Raw genomic sequence first — 19,416 nt, forward strand, 5'->3', positions numbered from 1 at the left:
TTTATCCTCGTTTTTAGAAAAGCTCTTAAAAGGCCCTCTTCTATGAAGATGGAAGTCCCCATTAAGTCAGGGAATATTATTTGTCTCAGCTGGGCCTGTGTGGAACTTGTTATGACTGGAGGCTTGGCGAGCATACTTTTTGATGCCTTTCCTGTTACTGTCCATTATTAAAACTCATACAACAGAACCCAGATAATCACCAATATAAGTTAAGAAACTTAACTTCTCTTTCAACCTAGTAAAGTCACTGGTTGCTTGCCATTAGCCATCCTTCCAAATCCTGCATTCAATATAGCATAATCAAAGTGGTTTATCTACATTTTATATACGTCTTGGCTAAAAGATAGGGTTTTTTTAAAAGGCTATTTAGCAAACCATTGGATTATGACTTACACTGTGAATCATTCAATCAAAAAGTTTAAAACTGAAATAGTATTTGGATGAGAATTTTCTGAGGAACACAAATATACTACAGGAAATGATCCTGATAATTTGGTATGTAAGGTATGTTATCTTTTAATTTCATCTCAAAAACACATTATGAGTTCAGCAGATCTAGTTAGAAGAACTGCAGAGTCAAATGTCTTAATTTTCTAAATAGCAAATTTTGTAATTATTCATATTTCTATGTAAATTCCCTATGGAATATACAGAGTAAGATGTTTGCCTAGCTAGTTATTGAGTCTGTATGCTATTTTATGAGAACATTCATGCTGTATGTGCTGGTAAAACATTCCTGAGTACTTTCAGACACTGAATGTAGATGTAAAACATTTCTACTTTTAGTTCTATCTTGGTTTAAGTTTTAGGCCATTCTGTGCAGCACGTGATGACAGCCTGGTTTAATTGCACTCCACAAAGCTTGCTCCTGCAAAGAAGAGAGGAGGAGCATAGCCTTTTTGTTGTGGTGAGCTCTTATATCTGCTCAGTTGTTTTCCATAACATCCTGCAGGGCTCGGGTTGCTGTACACTTGTTTTTGGGAAAGTGAAGAAAAGCCAAATTTCATTCCAACCAAGTTGAAGTCTATCACTCAGATATACATATCACAAAATGTAGTTTGGTCTAAGCTCTTATCTCTGCATGTGGAATAACCAGCTGGAACGAGTTCATGTGAGTGGAAAAAACCGGAGGGAAGTGCTGCTAAACGAGATACAAGAGGACATTTCAGAGGCAGCCATTATTTTTATTGTGGCCAACGGGCTTCCCATTACATTAATCTAATTAGAGAGCTGAGGTGCGACTGCTCATTCGTCTTCACTTTGACTGTAGATAAGTCAGCTCTCCAGTAATTTTCACAGGATTGCTCCGTTGGCTTGTCTGTCCATACCTTAAATTTGAGTCTCATGCATGGAGGGAGCTCGTATGCAGCAGCCTCTGTTCAGACTGGATAGTTCAGTTCATATAAACTGTCCTGGCTTCACTATCTGGAATGTCTTACATTACCATTCCCATTTAAAAAAAAAAAAAAAAAAAAAAAAAAAAAAGCAGGGTTGTTTGGAGGGGTTTTTTATTTGCATTAGCTTTAATTTAAATCAATTCTGCCAGTTGGGTAGCCACTTGGCCATATGGATGCTTGTGCTAATAGAAACGAGACCTTGCTGAATAAGAAACAAAGGAAGACTCTGAAGGCAGTCTTTAAAGCCAATGATGCTGACAGTGCTCGTGGTTCCACCATCAGCGCAAGCATTTCAGCTTCCTGAAGCTCATTCTCAATGCCTTTGGTCCAAACAGAGTGTCTCGAATAATCTAAAAGGGCATTCAGGGTACTTTCCAGAGTAACAGCCCTATCAAAGACGTGTAAAGTGACCCATTAATCTAGTGAATGAGTGTGCTTTAGAGAAGAATGAAGCTTTTTTTATGTAGTTCAGAGTGGTAATAGTTCCATTTATCTGCCACAACTCAAAAGTTTCACTCTTGCCATTTGTAAACTGGGGAGGAGACAGATTTGCCCTCACTAATGGCTCTCTGGCAATAATGCAGATATTTGAGGAGGGAGAAGAGTAAAAATTTCTGTTATTTACAGGATTGATGCTCTTGCTGTCATTACTTGATTTTGATTATAAAGCTGGAATGTTTTCATGATGTAATTTATATTAAGATCCCAGGATCAGTTACATGGACATGACTTGGTCTGGCCTTTCTGTTAAAGGTCAGAAAGGCTCTCCTCTAAGAAAGGCTCTCCTCCCAAACCCCTGCAGTCCTGTGGTAGTGCCCTACACATAACGGTCTAGCATGTGTCAGATGCTGTCCCAAGTTCCATTTAACTGGCCCATAAGTGTGTCTGGACTAAATATTGTGTGACTGTAATAAATGTAAAGCTGTGACCACAGACAGCAGAGCCACAGCAAAAGTTCAAGTGGATATAAAAATACCCTGGAAGGATGAGTTGGATTAACTAATACCATTTCTGAACGGACTGTTTTGAGAAATCCTTCAGCCTAGCAACATTCTATTTAGTCCACTGCCACTACCCCAGGAGATGCTGTCCAAAGGAGACAGATCAGAGCTCTAGACAACCAGAATTCTAAGTGTATGACATTCCTGGTAATTTTGTCCCTAAGCAAAAAGTTTTGTGGAATCATAACTACAGTGAAGAAAGTGAAACCACAGTGAAGAAAGGTTGTCTTGATGTCACTTTATCTGCCTCAAATAAGTTAACTGTTATCTGTATAAATGGGAGTAGCACATAAATATCAGATGATGCCAAATGCACCATCTTGCACCTGACATCTCCTACCACCTTTGATTGACAATAAATGAACAGCAGGGCAGAAGACAGCCTTCTGACAAAACAATTACAAAAAGCAAGCTGTGCTTGGCAGTCACAAAGCAGAATAGAAGTGGAATCCCACACAAAGGGAAGTCCACCTTTGGACATTTATTTGTCAAATAAGTCCTGATCTCTTGAAAGTTTTCTGAGGAAAAAAACCCTTTACTTGGAAAGTAAACAAACTTGTGTTACACTTTTTCTGTCAGTTCTTGCTTCATGTCTACCACCTAGTGTTGACATGAACAATTTCCAAGTAAAGACTGCAAGTGTGCTCTGCAGTTCTCTGCTCTGACCTGCTAAGAATTCAGCGAGTCCTTTGCCTCAGTGCTTTTGTGTTGTTTTCTCCTGAACATCAGCATTTAAAAACAGATACATAATCTTGAAAGGTCTGCTGATTTTAATGAATTAAAAGTCTTTATTTTTTGTTTTCAGGAAGGAGAGAAAAGGTTTTTTGGGGGCCATTGTACTGAGTGACAGCAGGGTTTGGAAAGATTTGGATCATTGGGCAGCATGCAGAATTTAAAGTGAAGTTTGTCACCTCTGCAGTGCTAACTGCTTCCCTCAGGTTATTATTTCTTCTGGAAGGACAGTCATGCTGCAACAAAAACAACTTTTCAGCTGTTCAGTTAGACCTGGCACATACAGGAACTTGCTGAGCTACTTCAACTCACACAGAAAACCATTTAAGGTTTTTTCTTATTACATAGGCTAGTCTTGTGTGAGGTTAGTGAGATGAACTGGTTTATAGGGCATCCAGCAAGAACTGGATTACTCAGAGTAGCATGTAGAAAAAGGTTGAAATGAGTTATCAAGTCAATTTCAGCCTTACACTCAAGAAAAAGAGAAGGTAGAGCAAAACATGTAAGTTACCCATATTATTTTCAGTACAGTTATTTCAAATAATAATTTAAATCTAAATTGAACTAAACTGTTTAAATATACTGGAGCAAATTAGGGTTGGATCACACGGTTTTCTGGTTCATGTGTGGAAGAAGTAACCTGTGATTTCAATAGTGATGGGAATGGTGAGGACTTCAGCTGACTCAGCATGTTCTGTTGGGATACCTGTCTACTGTGATGGCAGGGGCAGACCTTGTCCTCCTTCCAAAGACAACAGTTCTGTATGCAGGTAATACAATGCAAGTTCAAGGATGTACCTTTGAACCAACTCATTGCAAAGAGAAAGAAGAAAAGTTCTTAAACCAATGATGATACTAGTATTACAAGCCAAAGAAGGTTTATACTGATAAATCTAGTGCAAAATGTGAAAAGTGGTAGATAAGCACACGCTGAAACAACTGTATATCCATGTCATTGTGTAAATTAATATGATCAAAAAACTATTATTTTTTTAGGGATCTCTCTCTTGACTTCTCAGATTTGTTTTAAAAATGCTAGTCAAATGGTAGATAAATTCACCTTGGTGAAAAGTATTTACCTTCATAAGGTCTCTCATAAAAGAATAGACAAGAAAATGATTAAGCATAAAACAGGAAATAAAGTATGTCCAGTAATATTTTTATGTAAAGTTTTATGAAGAAGGACTTGGATGGAATTTAGGCCTCTGTGTATAAATAAACCTGGTGGCTGTTGCTGCTGCAATAAGGACTTGACTGTTTGACTTGAGTTGTGCCCTTGTATGTGCCCAGAACTGACCTGGCTTTGGCTAGGCTGTGTAGGTCTATGCCCAAATATGACTGAGATCCAGAAAGTTGTTTTGCTCGAATACAGTGAAAGGAAAACCCTGCAGATGCAGTACAGACCACAGAACACTTACAGAATTACAAAATGAAGTAGTGGCTAGTAGGATTTTGCAGAATAACAGTTATGGCATGGCATTTGTCTTTTCCCATGTATTTCTTCCCCTGCAGTATTTCTGTGTTTTCTGTGGTGTCTGGACAAAACAGACCACCTTGCCCTGTACAGAGCAGGGACCAGAACTCATGCCTGCCCCTTCTGCACGGGCATCAGCTCTGTATACTTTGTTTCTGGCTCACTGACTTCTCCAGTTCAGTGCTTCACATCGCTGCAAGCCTTCAGCAGGCAGAGGGGGACATTCCCCCACACCAGCATACACAGGGGGAAACAAGAGGAGGAGAGTAAATGCTGGTTAAGGAGTTAAGAGTTGTGTTTTCCTCACCAGCCCTGCCTAACCAAAAAGTTCTCTTCTGGCTTCAACTGTTTGGCTAATTGCAGAGGACTAACTTGTTAGGAAGGCCATGGAGATGGTAATTGGAAATGATGGGATGTAATTTTAACTGTGCATGTTTTCTTTGATCAAAGTATTATTTTCTTTCAATTAAGGCTGTTAATTGTGGCATGTAGGTGAGCCAAGACATGTAGGCAGAGGTTGTATTTTTTATTGGACTAATTGACATCACTTCTAAAAGCTCATGGTTAAGGATTATGATGGAAACTCCCACCTTGTTTAAGTCCAAATGACTGAAAATGACAATATTAAAGGGAAGCAAACATGTACTCATGTGGTAACCTATACCCTTAAGTATTTAATTTCTTACTACCTGAAAGAATCTATTTGCATGCTAATTTCATAGAAAGTTCATTAAACCAACCTGTTGTATGGCTGATGGATCAGCATACAGCTGTGTTCTGTTGAGGTCTTGCATTTCTTCCTGCTTACAGAGCCTTTCTAACAGCAACTTTTTGCCTTCTGTTACTGTGTGCACTCTCTCTGTTAATAGCTTTTGGAAGTGGAGTATGGTGTTTTCAGAAGCACTTTTCTTAAGTGGAACAGGTGACACCTCTGTGGACAAAAGCAAAGTACGTAGTTAGAGCGCACAAGTCAATGAACTGCTGACACTGAAGTTCAGCACATGCTGGATTTTCCTAAAGCTGTTCTTCTGTTCTGCTCTTTTGGCAGGCATTGCCTGGTGTTGTGTAAGGGATCATTGTATAATGGAGAGTAGGAATGCAGCAGACCCTGTAAAAATCACTTATATCTCAAACTTTCAGTTTTGCCTAGCTACAGCCTTCTCCGAGATGTACTTACATAATAGGCAATAAATGAAAGTCTGTTTAATCACACAGAGTGATTAAATGCAGTGTTAGTACAGTTTGTGATGGTGAACTAAACAGGTTGAATTCAAAAACCTCGTTCAGATAATTTATCTTCATCAGTCTGTAAACATCATTTTACTATTAAAAATAGGGGTGAGCTACTTAAAACTACAGCTTTTGTTCCTCATTGTTTCACTTTTTTTATTTAGGGCCTGACAATTCTGCAGGAAGAAAAATAAGCTGCTAACCTTCCCCATATCAAATCACATGCCACGTATTTCTATCCTTCCCATGCATTTTTCTCTCTCCATGAATCTGTATCTTATCTTCCCTTTGAAATACATGAAAAACATGTGTTTTCTTGTGTACAACACATTAGACATATTTACAAACACAGTAGTGTAATATGAGGAAATTACATCTATGACTGTGCCTGTCCCTACTTTCCCTTAAGCAACACAGGCAATTGAGACATCTTGTTTTTTAAATACTGTGTTTTCTTTGCATATTATTCTTATAGATCAGTGAGTATTTTCTGATGTTTACCTCATTTATACCAGGGATAAGGATTGAAATAAATAAATAGTCATTTTCCTTAGGCTTACGTTTTTATCAGAATGCTTCTTTTTCTGATTGTTGTGGGTGAGAGAAGAATGTTGGTTTGGAGCTTGGTGTTAAATTCTAGGATTATTTTTTTAACTGGGTAACTGAATACTGGGTATGAGAATCTGGCATCCAATTCAGGAGCAAGTGTATAGATGCTTCTAAAAGTCAGGTGCTCTTACCATCATTCCATGTTTTTCTCTTGATACTCAAAGATCCTGTGTTTGCTGTAGCATCTCCCACTGAAACTTAGAAGAGAAAAACAAGGTGACTAAGTATTTTGCCAAAATTCTCAAGGCACAGTTAGTCATACCAGAAGGTTTTATACTACAAAAGCAAATACACTAGGACAAGACACATTTATTTGGCAAATGCCTCAAATAGATTACTAACTGCAGCTTCTTTTCTGAAAGGTTATTGTTTTACTGGCCACTGCATCAGCATTCACAGCCCAGATTACGTGGTCCTTTTCTAGCATGCTAAAATGTAAAACAGCCAGGTTGGTTGTTGGTGTTGACATTTTTGGTGTTGACAAACCCCATTCATGGAGAGTAGAAATGAGCAGTTACATGTTCAGCTTCTGTATCTGGAAGAAAATGTATGTCTTGAGAATGTGAACAAGTACAAGACTGAGGCAGGGGAGAAGAACTGTCATTCCACAGCTGTGGATGTCATTCCAGCTGCAACTAATGCACTACTACCACCCTTGGACGCCCCATTAGGGCTCTGATTCATGACTGAGGACAGCTGGCTTAAGGATGGTTCCAGCAGTTTCTGTTCAAGCTGTCCATCTGCCTTTTGTTGCAGAAATGGTTGAAGTCCTTAAATAACATTTATGGTTTTGCAAATTAGTATCTTATATTGAGAACAATCAAAATTAGTTCTGGCTTACCATAAGTCACTGAAGCCTATGTTGCAGAGGTTTAGTTGCTTCTACAAGAGCACTTGATGTGCCTGGCGTGGAGGCAGGTGCCCCTGAGGCCTGGAGCAGTTGGCCAGTTATGAGAACCCTTACAGCAGATACACGATTAGCTGTGTGGTTCCTAGATCAGAGAGTTCTTGATTCTAAAACAGCAGCAAACTCTATTTTGAAAACTGAATCTGCTTTAGCAAAATTAATATAATAATTACAAGTGCTCAAATAAACATCACTGCCCTGGATTTTTCTCCCTCTTGACTGTGGTGTGTATTGAATTAACGTAGTTTGGGTTTTTTTGAGTCCTTGCACTTGGCTTGATAACTGCTGATTTCTGCAGCTCTCTATCCATCAAACTTTACATGCTTGCTATATGACCTCTAAAACCTGTCCTGAGTTTTAGCACCATTTCACTGTACATCGCTTAGACTTTCAAAAGCAAAGATTCTCCAACATTGAACTCTTCAGTGCTTTCACTTTTTGCTAATACTCTCACTTTTACATGTCTTCATAGACCACTTGTGTTCTCTGAGTATTTCCTGTGTGACCATGCAGATACAGCTTCCCCAGTTATTTTCCCTCCCCATTTCTGGCCACACATTTCACATTTACAGCATGGCTCAAACAGGCAGCTTTTAAAAGTTTCACTTCAAGGACTTTATCTCATCGCTGAAGTTTCAAAAGTACCTGATAGGAGACTTGAACTTTCACATCTCCAACCCGAAGTTCCCAGAGGCTGTCTTCTTAAGATACAGTCAACTTCATCATAAAACCTCATTTTCCTCCTGGGACTTCCAAGATGCTCATTTTCTTTCTGCAGTGCACGGTATTCATATTTTAGGTTCTTGTACTTTGTGCGACATTGTTTCCAGTCTCTGTCTATACCACGTTTCATTAACCTTCTGGCAATTTCCTCAAATATTTCTTTATTTCTTGTGGCCCCTTCAAGCATTTGTTGTATCTTTTCATCTGACCATATGTTTATCAGAGCCCTAACTTCATTATCACTCCAGTGTTTTCCTGCTCCAGTATCAGTAATTGTAATAACTTTAAAGTGATTTTCGGCTTCTTCCAAGGGAATGTGATTGTCTGAAAACATAAACAAAAACCAACTAACTGTAAATGCTATAAATACATGCTAAATATACATGTATGAAAACATAATTGAAACTAATGATTAATCTTTTAACTTTTTAATGTTAATATCCATACACAATTGTTTGCTCTTAAATATGTAAAATACGTAGCAAGTGGAATCTCTTGTTTTGCCAAGGCATCCAAAACCCAACATTTTGTCACTGATTTTGTCACTGCTGTTGTCAAATTAAAGACATATATACAAGTATTACGTGTAGGAAAGCAATAATCCTTAAGGTTTAAAGATGTCAACATTGGTGAGAAGTATAGTTTCAAATTAAAATGACAACGTGCAAATGAAAAGGCTAGTAGGGATTCAAAAGAAGAAGAAAAATCTTCAGATCAGACTCAAAAAATAATCACAAGTAGGGCAGATGCTGGTCATTAGATATGTACAGAAGGCAAAGTTGAATTACAGTATTAGTTCAAGTTTTGCTCGTGACAAGGAACAGAGCTATGAAACTAATTTTTAAATTTGCTGACAAGGCTAGACTAGAGTCAGGAGTAGAAAAGTAGAGCTATATTTACAGTAGAGATCTGGTTGCTCCAGCTTTGGTACTGAAATTACAAAATTATTTATTTCATAATAAATACATGGAAAGTAATACTCACCTGTCCCAAGCATCCGTTTTGCTACTGGCGTACAAGATCTCTCTTCTGAGGTAGTGCTTACAGAATCATCATCTATAGAAACACACTATTTTAAATAAAGTAGACTTGGATTTAGACAAATCAATTGCTAATACTATTGTCATCCTCTGTAGGAAACACCTGTTGTCACCTGAAAGTGTCTTAGGCCCTTAGTCTAACCCATTAGTTACAGACTTGAAGAATCACAAATCATAGAGTCATTTAGGATGGATGCAGTAATCATTAGGATATACTTAACACAGCCAAGTCTACCAGTAAACTGTGTCCTTAAGTGCCACATCTACAGGTGATTTAAATCCCTCTAGGGACAGTGACTCCACCACCGCCTAAGTCCAAGGTGACAGTTCTGCTGACCACCCTCCTTACTTCACCAAGAACTGAGAACACGGCCATTTAGTGACCACTATGGCCAAGAGACCTCCAACCACTGCCAGTCCAACACCAGCATCAGTTGGTACCTTCCCTAGTTGGCTCCTTCACCAGCTGTGTCAGGCAGTTGTCTGCCACACACCCCAGGAACTTCCTAGACTGTGTCCTCTGCTGTGTTGTATTTCCAGCAGACGTGCTAAGCTCATAAATAGGCACCCTATAACTCTTGAGAAAATTCTTGCATCTTCCTGAACACTTGCAGCTATTGGAAATGGACCAAAATGGAGCTGTAGGTCTACTCCTAGGCTCCTAATAGATTCCTTTTTTTTTCTTTTTTAAACTATTACCAACCACAGCTTTCATTTCTATGTCCATTCTGTCAACCATACTGGTTCTCTGATCTTTTCCTGTCTTTGGCAATGGCACTTGTGTAGTGCTGACTTGCATGATTACTATTCTCAATTGGATATTACATGATAGGGAGGTGGTGTGTATGTGGCAATCAGTTGAGCTGTATGACATTTTATTCTTCACTTTGCATTCGTGTGGCCTCGCTATTTCTCAACTTTCAGGGTCACAGATTTACTTTAGCCTCAGTGTCACTTGTGTTTCTCTGTGTGATTGTTGAGATGGCACTGCTCTGATATTGTCCTCAGTGTCGCTACAGTTGTCTTTCATGATCAAGATCAGCCAATGCAAACAGTTGTAAAGGGTGTGTTGCGTAGGGTGTCTCAACTCCCAAACTACAGATAACATAATTGCTGCAAAGGAAGTTTTTTCCTGGAATATGCCTGATGCCTACAATAGAAATATTCTTATGGTAGAAACTTTCAGTGTCAAAGGCCAAAGAATTGCTGTCCACAGAATCACTGTAATTAATTTTGTAATTTATTCTATTAACTTCTGGGTACAAACAGCACTACTTTAAAGAATATTTTGATCCAGGGTGTCAGGCCACCATACTTCAATGTCATCATTACTTTGTCTGATGTCTTTTTTTCATGATCTTCCATGGGTTTTATGCTCATTTATTCCAGAATATTAATATCCCTACTCTGTTCTAATGTTAAATTTTAACATTTTAAATAAAACAAATCTTCTCCTAATCACTTGCCATTGAATATATGACTTGTGCATATTTCTGAGGTGCTCATTTCAGTTTTATATTTAAAATAATTCAGAATATATATGGAAATTGTTTGACAGTGAATCATCAGATATTAAATGCAGTCATGAAGTAGTTTGAAAATACAGACTAGGTATAAAATGTTTTGAGTTTCTGAGACAGCTATTTACCATTCCAGTTTATTCTCTCTAGCAACTGTGTAAGAAAAACGCTATGTGTGTCACAATCAAATGCAGACTAATCATATTCATCATAAAAAGGAGCATGTTGTCTGAGAAAATAAGATTTTGTTATAATTGTGGGAAGGAGAAATAAGTGTTTATACATTTCTGCACTAGGAAATCAAACAAAACACGTATTTTATCATAACCTAGAAGTAGAACAGATATAATTTGCTAGAATAACATATAAACCTTAGAAATAGCCAATGCCCAGTGAAATAGAATGTCATGTTGAAACTATCAAGACAAAGTCTTGACATACCTATATCAATCGTCTCCTTCTTTATTTGCGTAGCTTCCAGAGCTGCTGGGGTGGAGTTGGCAAAGTCCCCCTCATCTTCAAGGTTATCTGTAAGAAATTATAATTTACAGAATTCTTATTAACTGAACAGGTCTTAAATGATGTCTTGAGAATCACCCACTAAACAATGCCACCAATGATAACTATTGTTAAAGATTTCCTCTCTTAATACACTGAAGCAGAGTGTACCCACTTATACATTAAAGTAAATCCAGAACACCACACAACAGCTGCAGTATGTAAGTTTATGGGTTAAATGTGCAAACTCTTAAATTATTTTAACCTGGATCAGAATTTGTAGAATGGTTCGCTGATGATGGGTGTAAGATATCTAGTTACTGGCAAATGTTTGTGCACCAGAACAGGCAAGACAGTGACTTGCATAAGGGTGCAGTACATACTGGAGTTACTGAAAGACTCCAAAGTGACTGATGCCAAGAGTGTCTGAATTAGCCCCAAAAGGAGCAAGGGTCCTGACACTGCATCAGGGTGCTGTGCCTGGACAATTATCTGTAAGGCTGCCTGCCTGATGGAGACAATGTACTATATGCCTGTGCTGAGAGCATCTCTGCAGCTTGCAGGGGTTTACATCACACAGCTGGGTTACAGAGGTGTCCCTGGGCTCCCCTCCATGGGGAGGAGATCTCTGCTCCTCTGCCATTGGCCCACTGGTGTTTATGAGAGAATTCCACCCCTCTGCCCTGACACAGAGGGATGGGCAGGTGGATGATGCAAGTGGTCTTGCTCATCCTCGCATCCCAGTGAGGACACTGCTCTACAGAGATTAAATGGTGAAGGCCACATCATGGATCAATGACAGCCGTTTCCTAGCTCCCAGCCTGTTCTCAGTCCATTCAAGAATATTGTTCCTAAACATTGGGCAATAAAGTTTAATCTAGAGCCATCTTATTAAAAATTACCCACAAATCAATACAGCTTTGTTTGCATCAGATGTTCTTTATGATGTGACCAGCATCATGTGCCTTCTTTTTTTCTTTTTTGGTGAGCCAAGAATGTGGGTAGGGAGCCTGGCTTTTTTCTAAGCCACTTTTCAGAGTTTTTGGAGGGAGGGCACGAGAATAGCAAGACTGAGCCAAACAGAACAAGCCATCAACAGTTTCTGGCATGGATAAAACACAGTGGCTCCATCTGCATTATTCAGTGAAGTTATAGACAGTTGCCAGCAAATATGCTTAATCTCTACTTTGTGTTTGAAGCACTGCTTACAAGGCCACCCGAGCAATGCTGTCACAGTCTTTCCTTTCACCCGCTCACACTGATACAAGCTCTGTTCTCTTTTGGCACTCTGTCACTATCACTAATTACCTTGTTTTCTGGCTCATGAGGCAAGATTAGTAATTTTTTTCCTAATCCTTACTCTTATGTTTGTCTTGTGTAGTATAAAAGGGAAGTGGGATATGTCAAAGCTAGCAAAAATTTTCATTGTGTGGCTTATGTTTACTCTCCAAGAACTTGCGAAGTTGCTGCCATCTCTGTCATACAAATCCGAGAGTGGATACAGAGAACTTGGATGCACAGTTAACAGACAGTTTGTGTCTGCAGTCCAAATATGCCTAAGCTAAGGCAGTGAATAATCAAGAACTTTCGGGTTTGCACGTCTCTGAAACACTGCTTAACGCTAGCCTGGGGCATATATATTAAAACATTATCTTTTGACTTTATAACTGTACATGTTAAAATTCCATGCACACAGCAGCAAGTGTTCAAGCCAATGTTAAGTGCCTGAGTATGTACTGACTTAAGATACTACCTTTAAACAACAGATTTTTAAAAGCCCTTGCTTAGGAATGTATCTTAGAAATGTATCTTAGAAGTGTCACAACTTACTCCAAATTTGTTCTGAGAGGGTCATATAGTGAAGTGTATGGGGTACCAAAAATCCTAAGAAAACAATGACAAGGAAAGGAATTTGTTTGAAGTAAAATACTTCCTGTAGGTATATTTAATAACATCAGTCTACTGGTATTTCTTAGAAACCTGTTTTCATCTTCACTGTTGTTCCCTGGCACTTCAGATTTAATCAAACACCTATACACACACACTGTGGTTGTACTGCTGAGTTAGACACATGAGGAATGTACATGGAGTTTGGACTGACAGATTGTATAGACCAAAACCATTGGCTGTTCTGAATAGATTTCTGGAACTAATAAAAGTGATCCCATGAAATTAAAAACATCATCAGTGAAAATGACTAACTAAGGTTTTATTTGCAGATCAATTCAATGTGGGGTATGTTTTGGCAGAAGAGAGAGCAACCCACCGTGTCCCCAACCTATCCCAGGATACTTTAGCTGAAAACCCACAGGTTGGGGACTGTTGTGGTCCTTCTGCTCCCCCAGCTGGGCAGTGCTGACAGTGATGTGTCAGGAACTGGGACAGATGTCTTTACACCTACCCTTATCCTAAATGTCAGAAATGTGTACTCAGAACTTCACTAGAAATATTCATTTAACTTCATCTTAAATAACTTGTTTGGAAGAGTGCAGCTCTAGCAGTTACATTATGTAGCACTAGGCGGTTGAAAACTGTCAGATGACACTTAAGGGGCACTGCTGAATCTCTGTATTATTTCAGTCTCTTGCTACTGTCCATGTGGATGTAGTAATTTTACTTGTTGATTGGGAGAAACAGAATTTAATGCATTTTTTTTAAGTAGTCTTAACTGGATCTCACAAAGTGCTGTTTATGCTTTCTTTCATATTTGTCTCTCTCAAAATGAGGCTCCTATAGGCAATGCACTTTTCATGACAACCTGTTTTTTCTCCACAGAATGCCTTGAGTGCCCACGGTGAGCTGGTAAAAGGTCGCTGTGGGTTTGGTATTTTTTTGCTAGTAAATTAAGTTCTTGAATGTAATTGCTATTGTGTAAAAAACCAAAAATCCTACTGTCTGGTATACTTCAAATTACCTCTCATGATCAACCATCTCTTTACTTACTTGTCATAGCTGTTTCTTTCATTATATGCAGAGCTGCCCGATTCTCTGGAGTAGTATTTACAGTAACATCATCTGTCAGAAGATTTTTAATTTGATATTAAAATCTTTCACATTCACATTAGACCATTTTAAATTCTGCAAGACTACTCCTCAATGCTTAATTTAGACCATATTTTGCCTCACTCTACTGAATGAGAACATGAGGTGCTCTGTTGTGGACAATAAAACCTGTCAGCCTGTGACACTTCATGTGTCTCTAGATGAAAGTTACACTTCTGCTTCCCTTGAAATTTATGCTTTCAGATATAAACCATAATCTTTCTTTGCAAACAGCAGAGCATATGACCTTCATATTCAGTGAGACTCTTAAATGAAGTTCTCATCCCCTGACATGAGCATTTACACAATTATATCCTGATCACATATTGTGAAAAAGAGATGCTGTATTAGTTCATGCACAGGAGACTGAACAATTCTAATCCTTGGGAATACATAGTTTAAGTAAATGTAAATGCAGTAGTACATTGCACATTGTACTCAACTTGCTTAAACCAGTAGTTTCTTCTGCATCACAAGTCTTTGAAATGATTACTTACTAGACTGATTTTATCAAATTTAGCAGGATATTGTAAATGTGTACATAAGTACATGATGGTTATCTCTACATTATCTCTTGCTTTTAAGTTTACTAGGTCTCTGCATTTTCTACCCATAATTACAATTCGGGCTTATTTTAGAAATTAATTTTAATTTACTTAATTTAGGTATTTATATAAAATAGAAGACTTTTCAGATTACCTGAATCAGAAACTTTCTTTATATCTGCAACCTGTAAGTCTTCTGACATATTACTAACAGAGTCCTCTTCACCTGTGTCTCCAGGCATTTCTGTGTAAATAATACTAAATTAATTAGGGCACCAAATTTTTATATTTTGTAAGAACAGCTGTGGTATATCAAATCAAAAAATCCATGCAGCCTCGGATGCTCGTTATGCCAGCAGGCAAAGTAGATGCATTAGTAAAATCTAGAAATGGCAACTGAAAAGTGAATCTTCCCCCAAAATGTTCTCCCATTTTTCAGCCAGACTGTCTTTGTGTAATATTTTTCTTGACTTCTTCCATTACTTTACTAACTTCTAGTCTAACACATTTGGCCAACATAATATCATCCTCTCATCTCAACTGCCTAAAAAAGAGTTTAATGTTTAATTCTGTTTTCAAATAACAAGCATGTTTCTGGTTGTACATAATGATAAAAAATGTTTTAACTCTTGGGTAGTGTAGGGTCATCAGTCTAATTCTGCACTGATCATCCATTACGAAGGTAATTGTCAATAACCACTCAATAACAAAGGCAAGCTATGCCAGAATTCTTGGTGCTATTCCTTTTGCTATTTTCACAGTTGTCTCACCAGTTTGGGAGTCTTGCTCCAAAGGCAAATAAAATTGAGCTATTTGGGACCAGAAGTAATAGACAATTTAGATGTTAATTTTTTTTAACCAATGTCTGTAACTACAGATTTCTTTTGCTCAGTGTCTTAATTTTTCCAGAAACGTAGTCTGACTATCTCTCTGATCCATTTCTTTTATCTTAACTGGTAACAGTCTCTTCTAAGATGATTTTGACTGGAATTGTCTCTCTGTATCATTTTATCTTATCCTATGTCTTCATCTTTTTCTCCTCCTTTTGTTTCTCAGTTCTGTCTAACAAAAGTACAGGGCAATCACTCAGTCTGAAATATTACCCTAAAACATAATACAAAACTGCTAGACAAAATAGTAAATTTCCATTCAGTATTTTCATCCCCCAGCCAATCAGGTAATCTCTCTGGCTGAGCTTTTAAAGTTTTTTAAAGTGTCTCTAGTACTGGAAAACTAAAAATTTTAAATTAGATATGGGTAGTTGAAGTACTTACCTACGGAATCCTTTTCTGATTTTGCTTCTGTCCATTCTGGAGGCCTCTCACTTTCATCATTATCTGATTTACTTGCTTGTTCCATGGTGCAGTGCCCCAGAATAGCATCCAGTTCATGAAAAAATTTCATACTTTTACTTGTACTCCCTGAGTCTTGGGCACTTTTTACACTCTTGTATTCATGTTTCAGATTTTTGTATTTCGTCCTGCACTGCTTCCAGTCCCTGTCAATTCCAAACTTTTGAAGTCTAGCAGCAACCTGTTCAAATATTCTTTTATTTCTCACTGTCCCCTCCAGTTGTTGCTGGATATTTTTTTCTGACCATATGCGTATCAAAGCTCTGACTTCATTAACAGTCCAGTGTTTTCCTCCTTCATTTGCTACTGCAGGAATAAAAGCCGATGGTTTGGAAGCTTCTACTGCTGACGCTGGATTGCCTGCATGGTGTGGGGTAGTGGAGAGACACAGACATGAGTTATCTGCATTGGGAGGTTGGGGTGGGGAAAGGACAGAGAATGGGAATGAAGTATACTGTTTCTCCAGAGAAAGACAGAGCAGAGGTGACATTAAAATCAAGCTATTGGTTATTAATTTGTCAGCATTTTTGTTAATTCTGATAATTTTTGCCTCCACTTGAAGACAGATATTAAGATAACACATGTACATTTAATTAATCTAAGAGGAACATTTCTTTCTTCTGTGCCCTAATACTCTACATTTTTACCTGTAACACCTTTGGGAACAACTGATGAGCTGCTTTGTCCTTCCGACAATAGAGAGGAGAAGAGTACTGTTGGAAAGATAGGATGTGCTGCATGAGCACAATAATAAATTTGCCCCAAGTCATTGACACTAGCATCAAGACTTGACTTTCTGCATTCATGTCATACTTGAAGTTTGCACACGTGGAGAGATTTAAGTTGGGTAAGGATCTGAAGAGTCTGATTGTTCTTTCTTAACCAAGCACCCCAGTTCTGGGGAGCACAGTAAGTAGAACTTGCTTAAGTAGAACATTCATGTGATGGAACCCAGTTCTTATGGCACAGAACTTCCACCTTTCTCAGGACAGATCAATCAAAAATATTTGGGTTTTTAAGTAGAAATTATAGTTTTAGTTGTCTTCCTGTGCAAAACGAAGGTATTTTTTATCTTCTCCACTCTACAACTTTATCTTTTAACAGTATGAGGTAAAGGTTGCCACTCATGCAATAACTTAAAATAAATACTGAAACATGGTATCTTTTAGTTTTTTAATGTTTTCTTGCTTCTCATTATGAATTTCCTTTAAAACTTTTTTGATTATCAGATTTGTTTGGAAAGTGATTTCTCATGCATTTTCTAAACCTTTGCAAAAATGACTATTAAAAAAACCAAACAAAAAAGCCCAAAACCAATTCCAGGGCATCATCAAAAAGAGCAAACATGAAAATGCACAGTAACTGACAGGTTTTTGCAGTCATACTGAAGTAATAAATGCCTTTGTCAGTGTCTTTTTTTTGGAAGGACAAACCAGATTATGGGGGTTCAACACTTCATAGCCACTGAGATTTGTGTGACAGCAACAGTATCTGACCCTTGATTGTTCACAGAGCTTCAGTAGAGCATACATCTAATAACTTCTCTCGGGACAAATTTGTACTAGATAAAGTCACTCTTCACTAGTCTCCATAAGTCATTCTAGTTGTCAATAAGTTGTTCTAACAGATACCATTTTCTTCTCTTACAGTCCTTTGTTAATCAGGACTCAGCAGCAGCCAGCTCACTGGCAACATAGTTGAGAAGGGTAATTCTAGGTGGCATATCAAGCATATTATGCTTTCTCCATTTGTTCCTGAGGGAATGAAAGAAAATGCTGATTTACAGGTCAATCAAACCATAGGAGCTGCCATGGCTGACAACATCAGATAGATCAGAGAGGAAAGGCCTAGGAAAGATAAGAAGAAGGGAGGAAGATGAATGGAAGAAGGTGTTCCCTTGCACTTCCCAGTCAAAGCCACAGAGCATGGGGGCATCTGGGAGAAATAAAGTTTCTTTACTTCTTGTATACACTCATTTCCAACTGAGCTCACTATTGGTTGTGGAGTGACTGGTGTCTGGTGTTCTGGTGACTCGGTGTATTGCTCGCTTATTCTGCTGTGTGCAGAGGAAAATGGTGGGTTTGTTCCTCATTCTCTTCAAAAACATGCTGATTCAAAATATCCTGCCTACAAGTACCGCTTTGAAACAAAGTTGTTATGGTCAGTGCAACAATGTTCCTTATGTCTTTACAGCATTTTAGTTTTAATGTGTTTTAAAAAATGTTTAAGGATGCAGGATATAAATTTTATTAATCTGAAGATGCATTTATGCCGTATTTAATTTTTTTCTAAGCTTCCTCAAACTTGAGAAATCTGCTGAACTAAAACCAAAATATTAGGCAGTTTAGATACAAAGGGCTCAACATTTTTCTTTCAGTGGTTTCTGAAATAGTGCCTGAAACTCATAGACTAGAAGAGGTATTAGGGGAGAGCATCTTAGTACTAGTACATACTTGAGAGCCCATGCAATGGAGGACTTTTCTGCTTGGCAGTGTGTTGAGCTCTGAGAAACAGAGATATATTCCTGCAAAATTTGATTCAGATACTTTCTGCATGTTTTGTTTATGTGCATAAATTCCATGTCAGACTCTGGTCTCTTCCTTAATTTCTTTCTATGCCAGGCAAGAGGGGTGTAATGTGTAAAATAAAAGCCATAGGTTTAGCCTGTGCCTTGTTTTCTTCCTGAATATGACACCTTGCAGATTCTGTAATGAAAGTTTTTGTAAATGGACTGGAATGTATACTAAGGCATGGAAGGTATATACAAAATAAAAAGAGCATATAGGAAATTCAGGACAGTGCTGCTGTTCATCCAGGCAAGGAATCAGCTCATCAGTTGCTTAAATCGGCATCAAGTGTGTTCAGGTTTCTCCTTTTCTTTTAGCTGCTCCTTGAAGGGGCTCAGACCTAGGATCCACTTCCTCTTTCTGGTTTGCCAGATTTGTGCCTTTGCTTTGTAACTTTCCTGTGTAGGACATTTTCCATACGAGTTGTTCTGTGGTTGGTTGGACTAAAGCTTTGGTGACCACCCCTTGTTTGGAGCGACAACTTTAAAGTTATGCTGGAGACCATTGCAAGTCTGGACTGCTCTGCGCCTCTCTTCTGGCTCATGCCACTCACTCCTGCTGCTTTAAGCATCCATGATTTAGGAAAATGAGCTAGGGAAAAGCCACAAGTTGACGTGGGTGTACACTAGCATTTGGTGTACTTTCCACTAACAAAATTACCATGGTTAATGCAGTTAATATGATTAAGCTGTAGCATGGGATGTGATTTGCATGTGAATGGTGGTCATGCAGGTGTTACATCATGTACAGTGGTCAGTGTCTTATGATGCACAGCACGG

General features: G+C 38.3%; 2 protein-coding genes across 6 annotated transcripts in view; one reads left to right on the forward strand and one right to left on the reverse strand.

Annotated features, from left to right (window-relative positions):
* Positions 1-19,416, reverse strand: part of PAICS (phosphoribosylaminoimidazole carboxylase and phosphoribosylaminoimidazolesuccinocarboxamide synthase) — a 37,424-nt gene that overhangs the window by 13,891 nt on the left and 4,117 nt on the right. The window contains exons 3-10 of one of the 4 annotated variants that reach the window (XM_085058897.1): positions 15,993-16,430; positions 14,873-14,962; positions 14,075-14,146; positions 11,075-11,161; positions 9,058-9,129; positions 7,996-8,397; positions 6,575-6,634; positions 5,345-5,535 (exon numbers count right to left, since the gene is read on the reverse strand). In XM_085058897.1, coding sequence (XP_084915023.1) covers positions 5,345-5,535; positions 6,575-6,634; positions 7,996-8,397; positions 9,058-9,129; positions 11,075-11,161; positions 14,075-14,146; positions 14,873-14,962; positions 15,993-16,430 — 1,412 coding nt within the window. Of the gene's footprint in view, positions 1-5,344; positions 5,536-6,574; positions 6,641-7,995; positions 8,398-9,057; positions 9,130-11,074; positions 11,162-14,074; positions 14,147-14,872; positions 14,963-15,992; positions 16,431-19,416 lie in introns of all 4 variants that reach the window. The other 3 variants (XM_085058896.1, XM_085058898.1, XM_085058899.1) reach the window with 3 other exon arrangements.
* PPAT (phosphoribosyl pyrophosphate amidotransferase) overlaps positions 1-19,416 on the forward strand; it is a 42,134-nt gene that overhangs the window by 3,717 nt on the left and 19,001 nt on the right. The window lies entirely within an intron of this gene.

The sequence above is a fragment of the Lichenostomus cassidix genome, chromosome 4 (genome assembly GCF_008360975.1).
Source record: "Lichenostomus cassidix isolate B80296 chromosome 4, HeHo_3.0, whole genome shotgun sequence".
Classification (NCBI taxonomy): Eukaryota; Metazoa; Chordata; class Aves; order Passeriformes; family Meliphagidae; genus Lichenostomus; species Lichenostomus cassidix.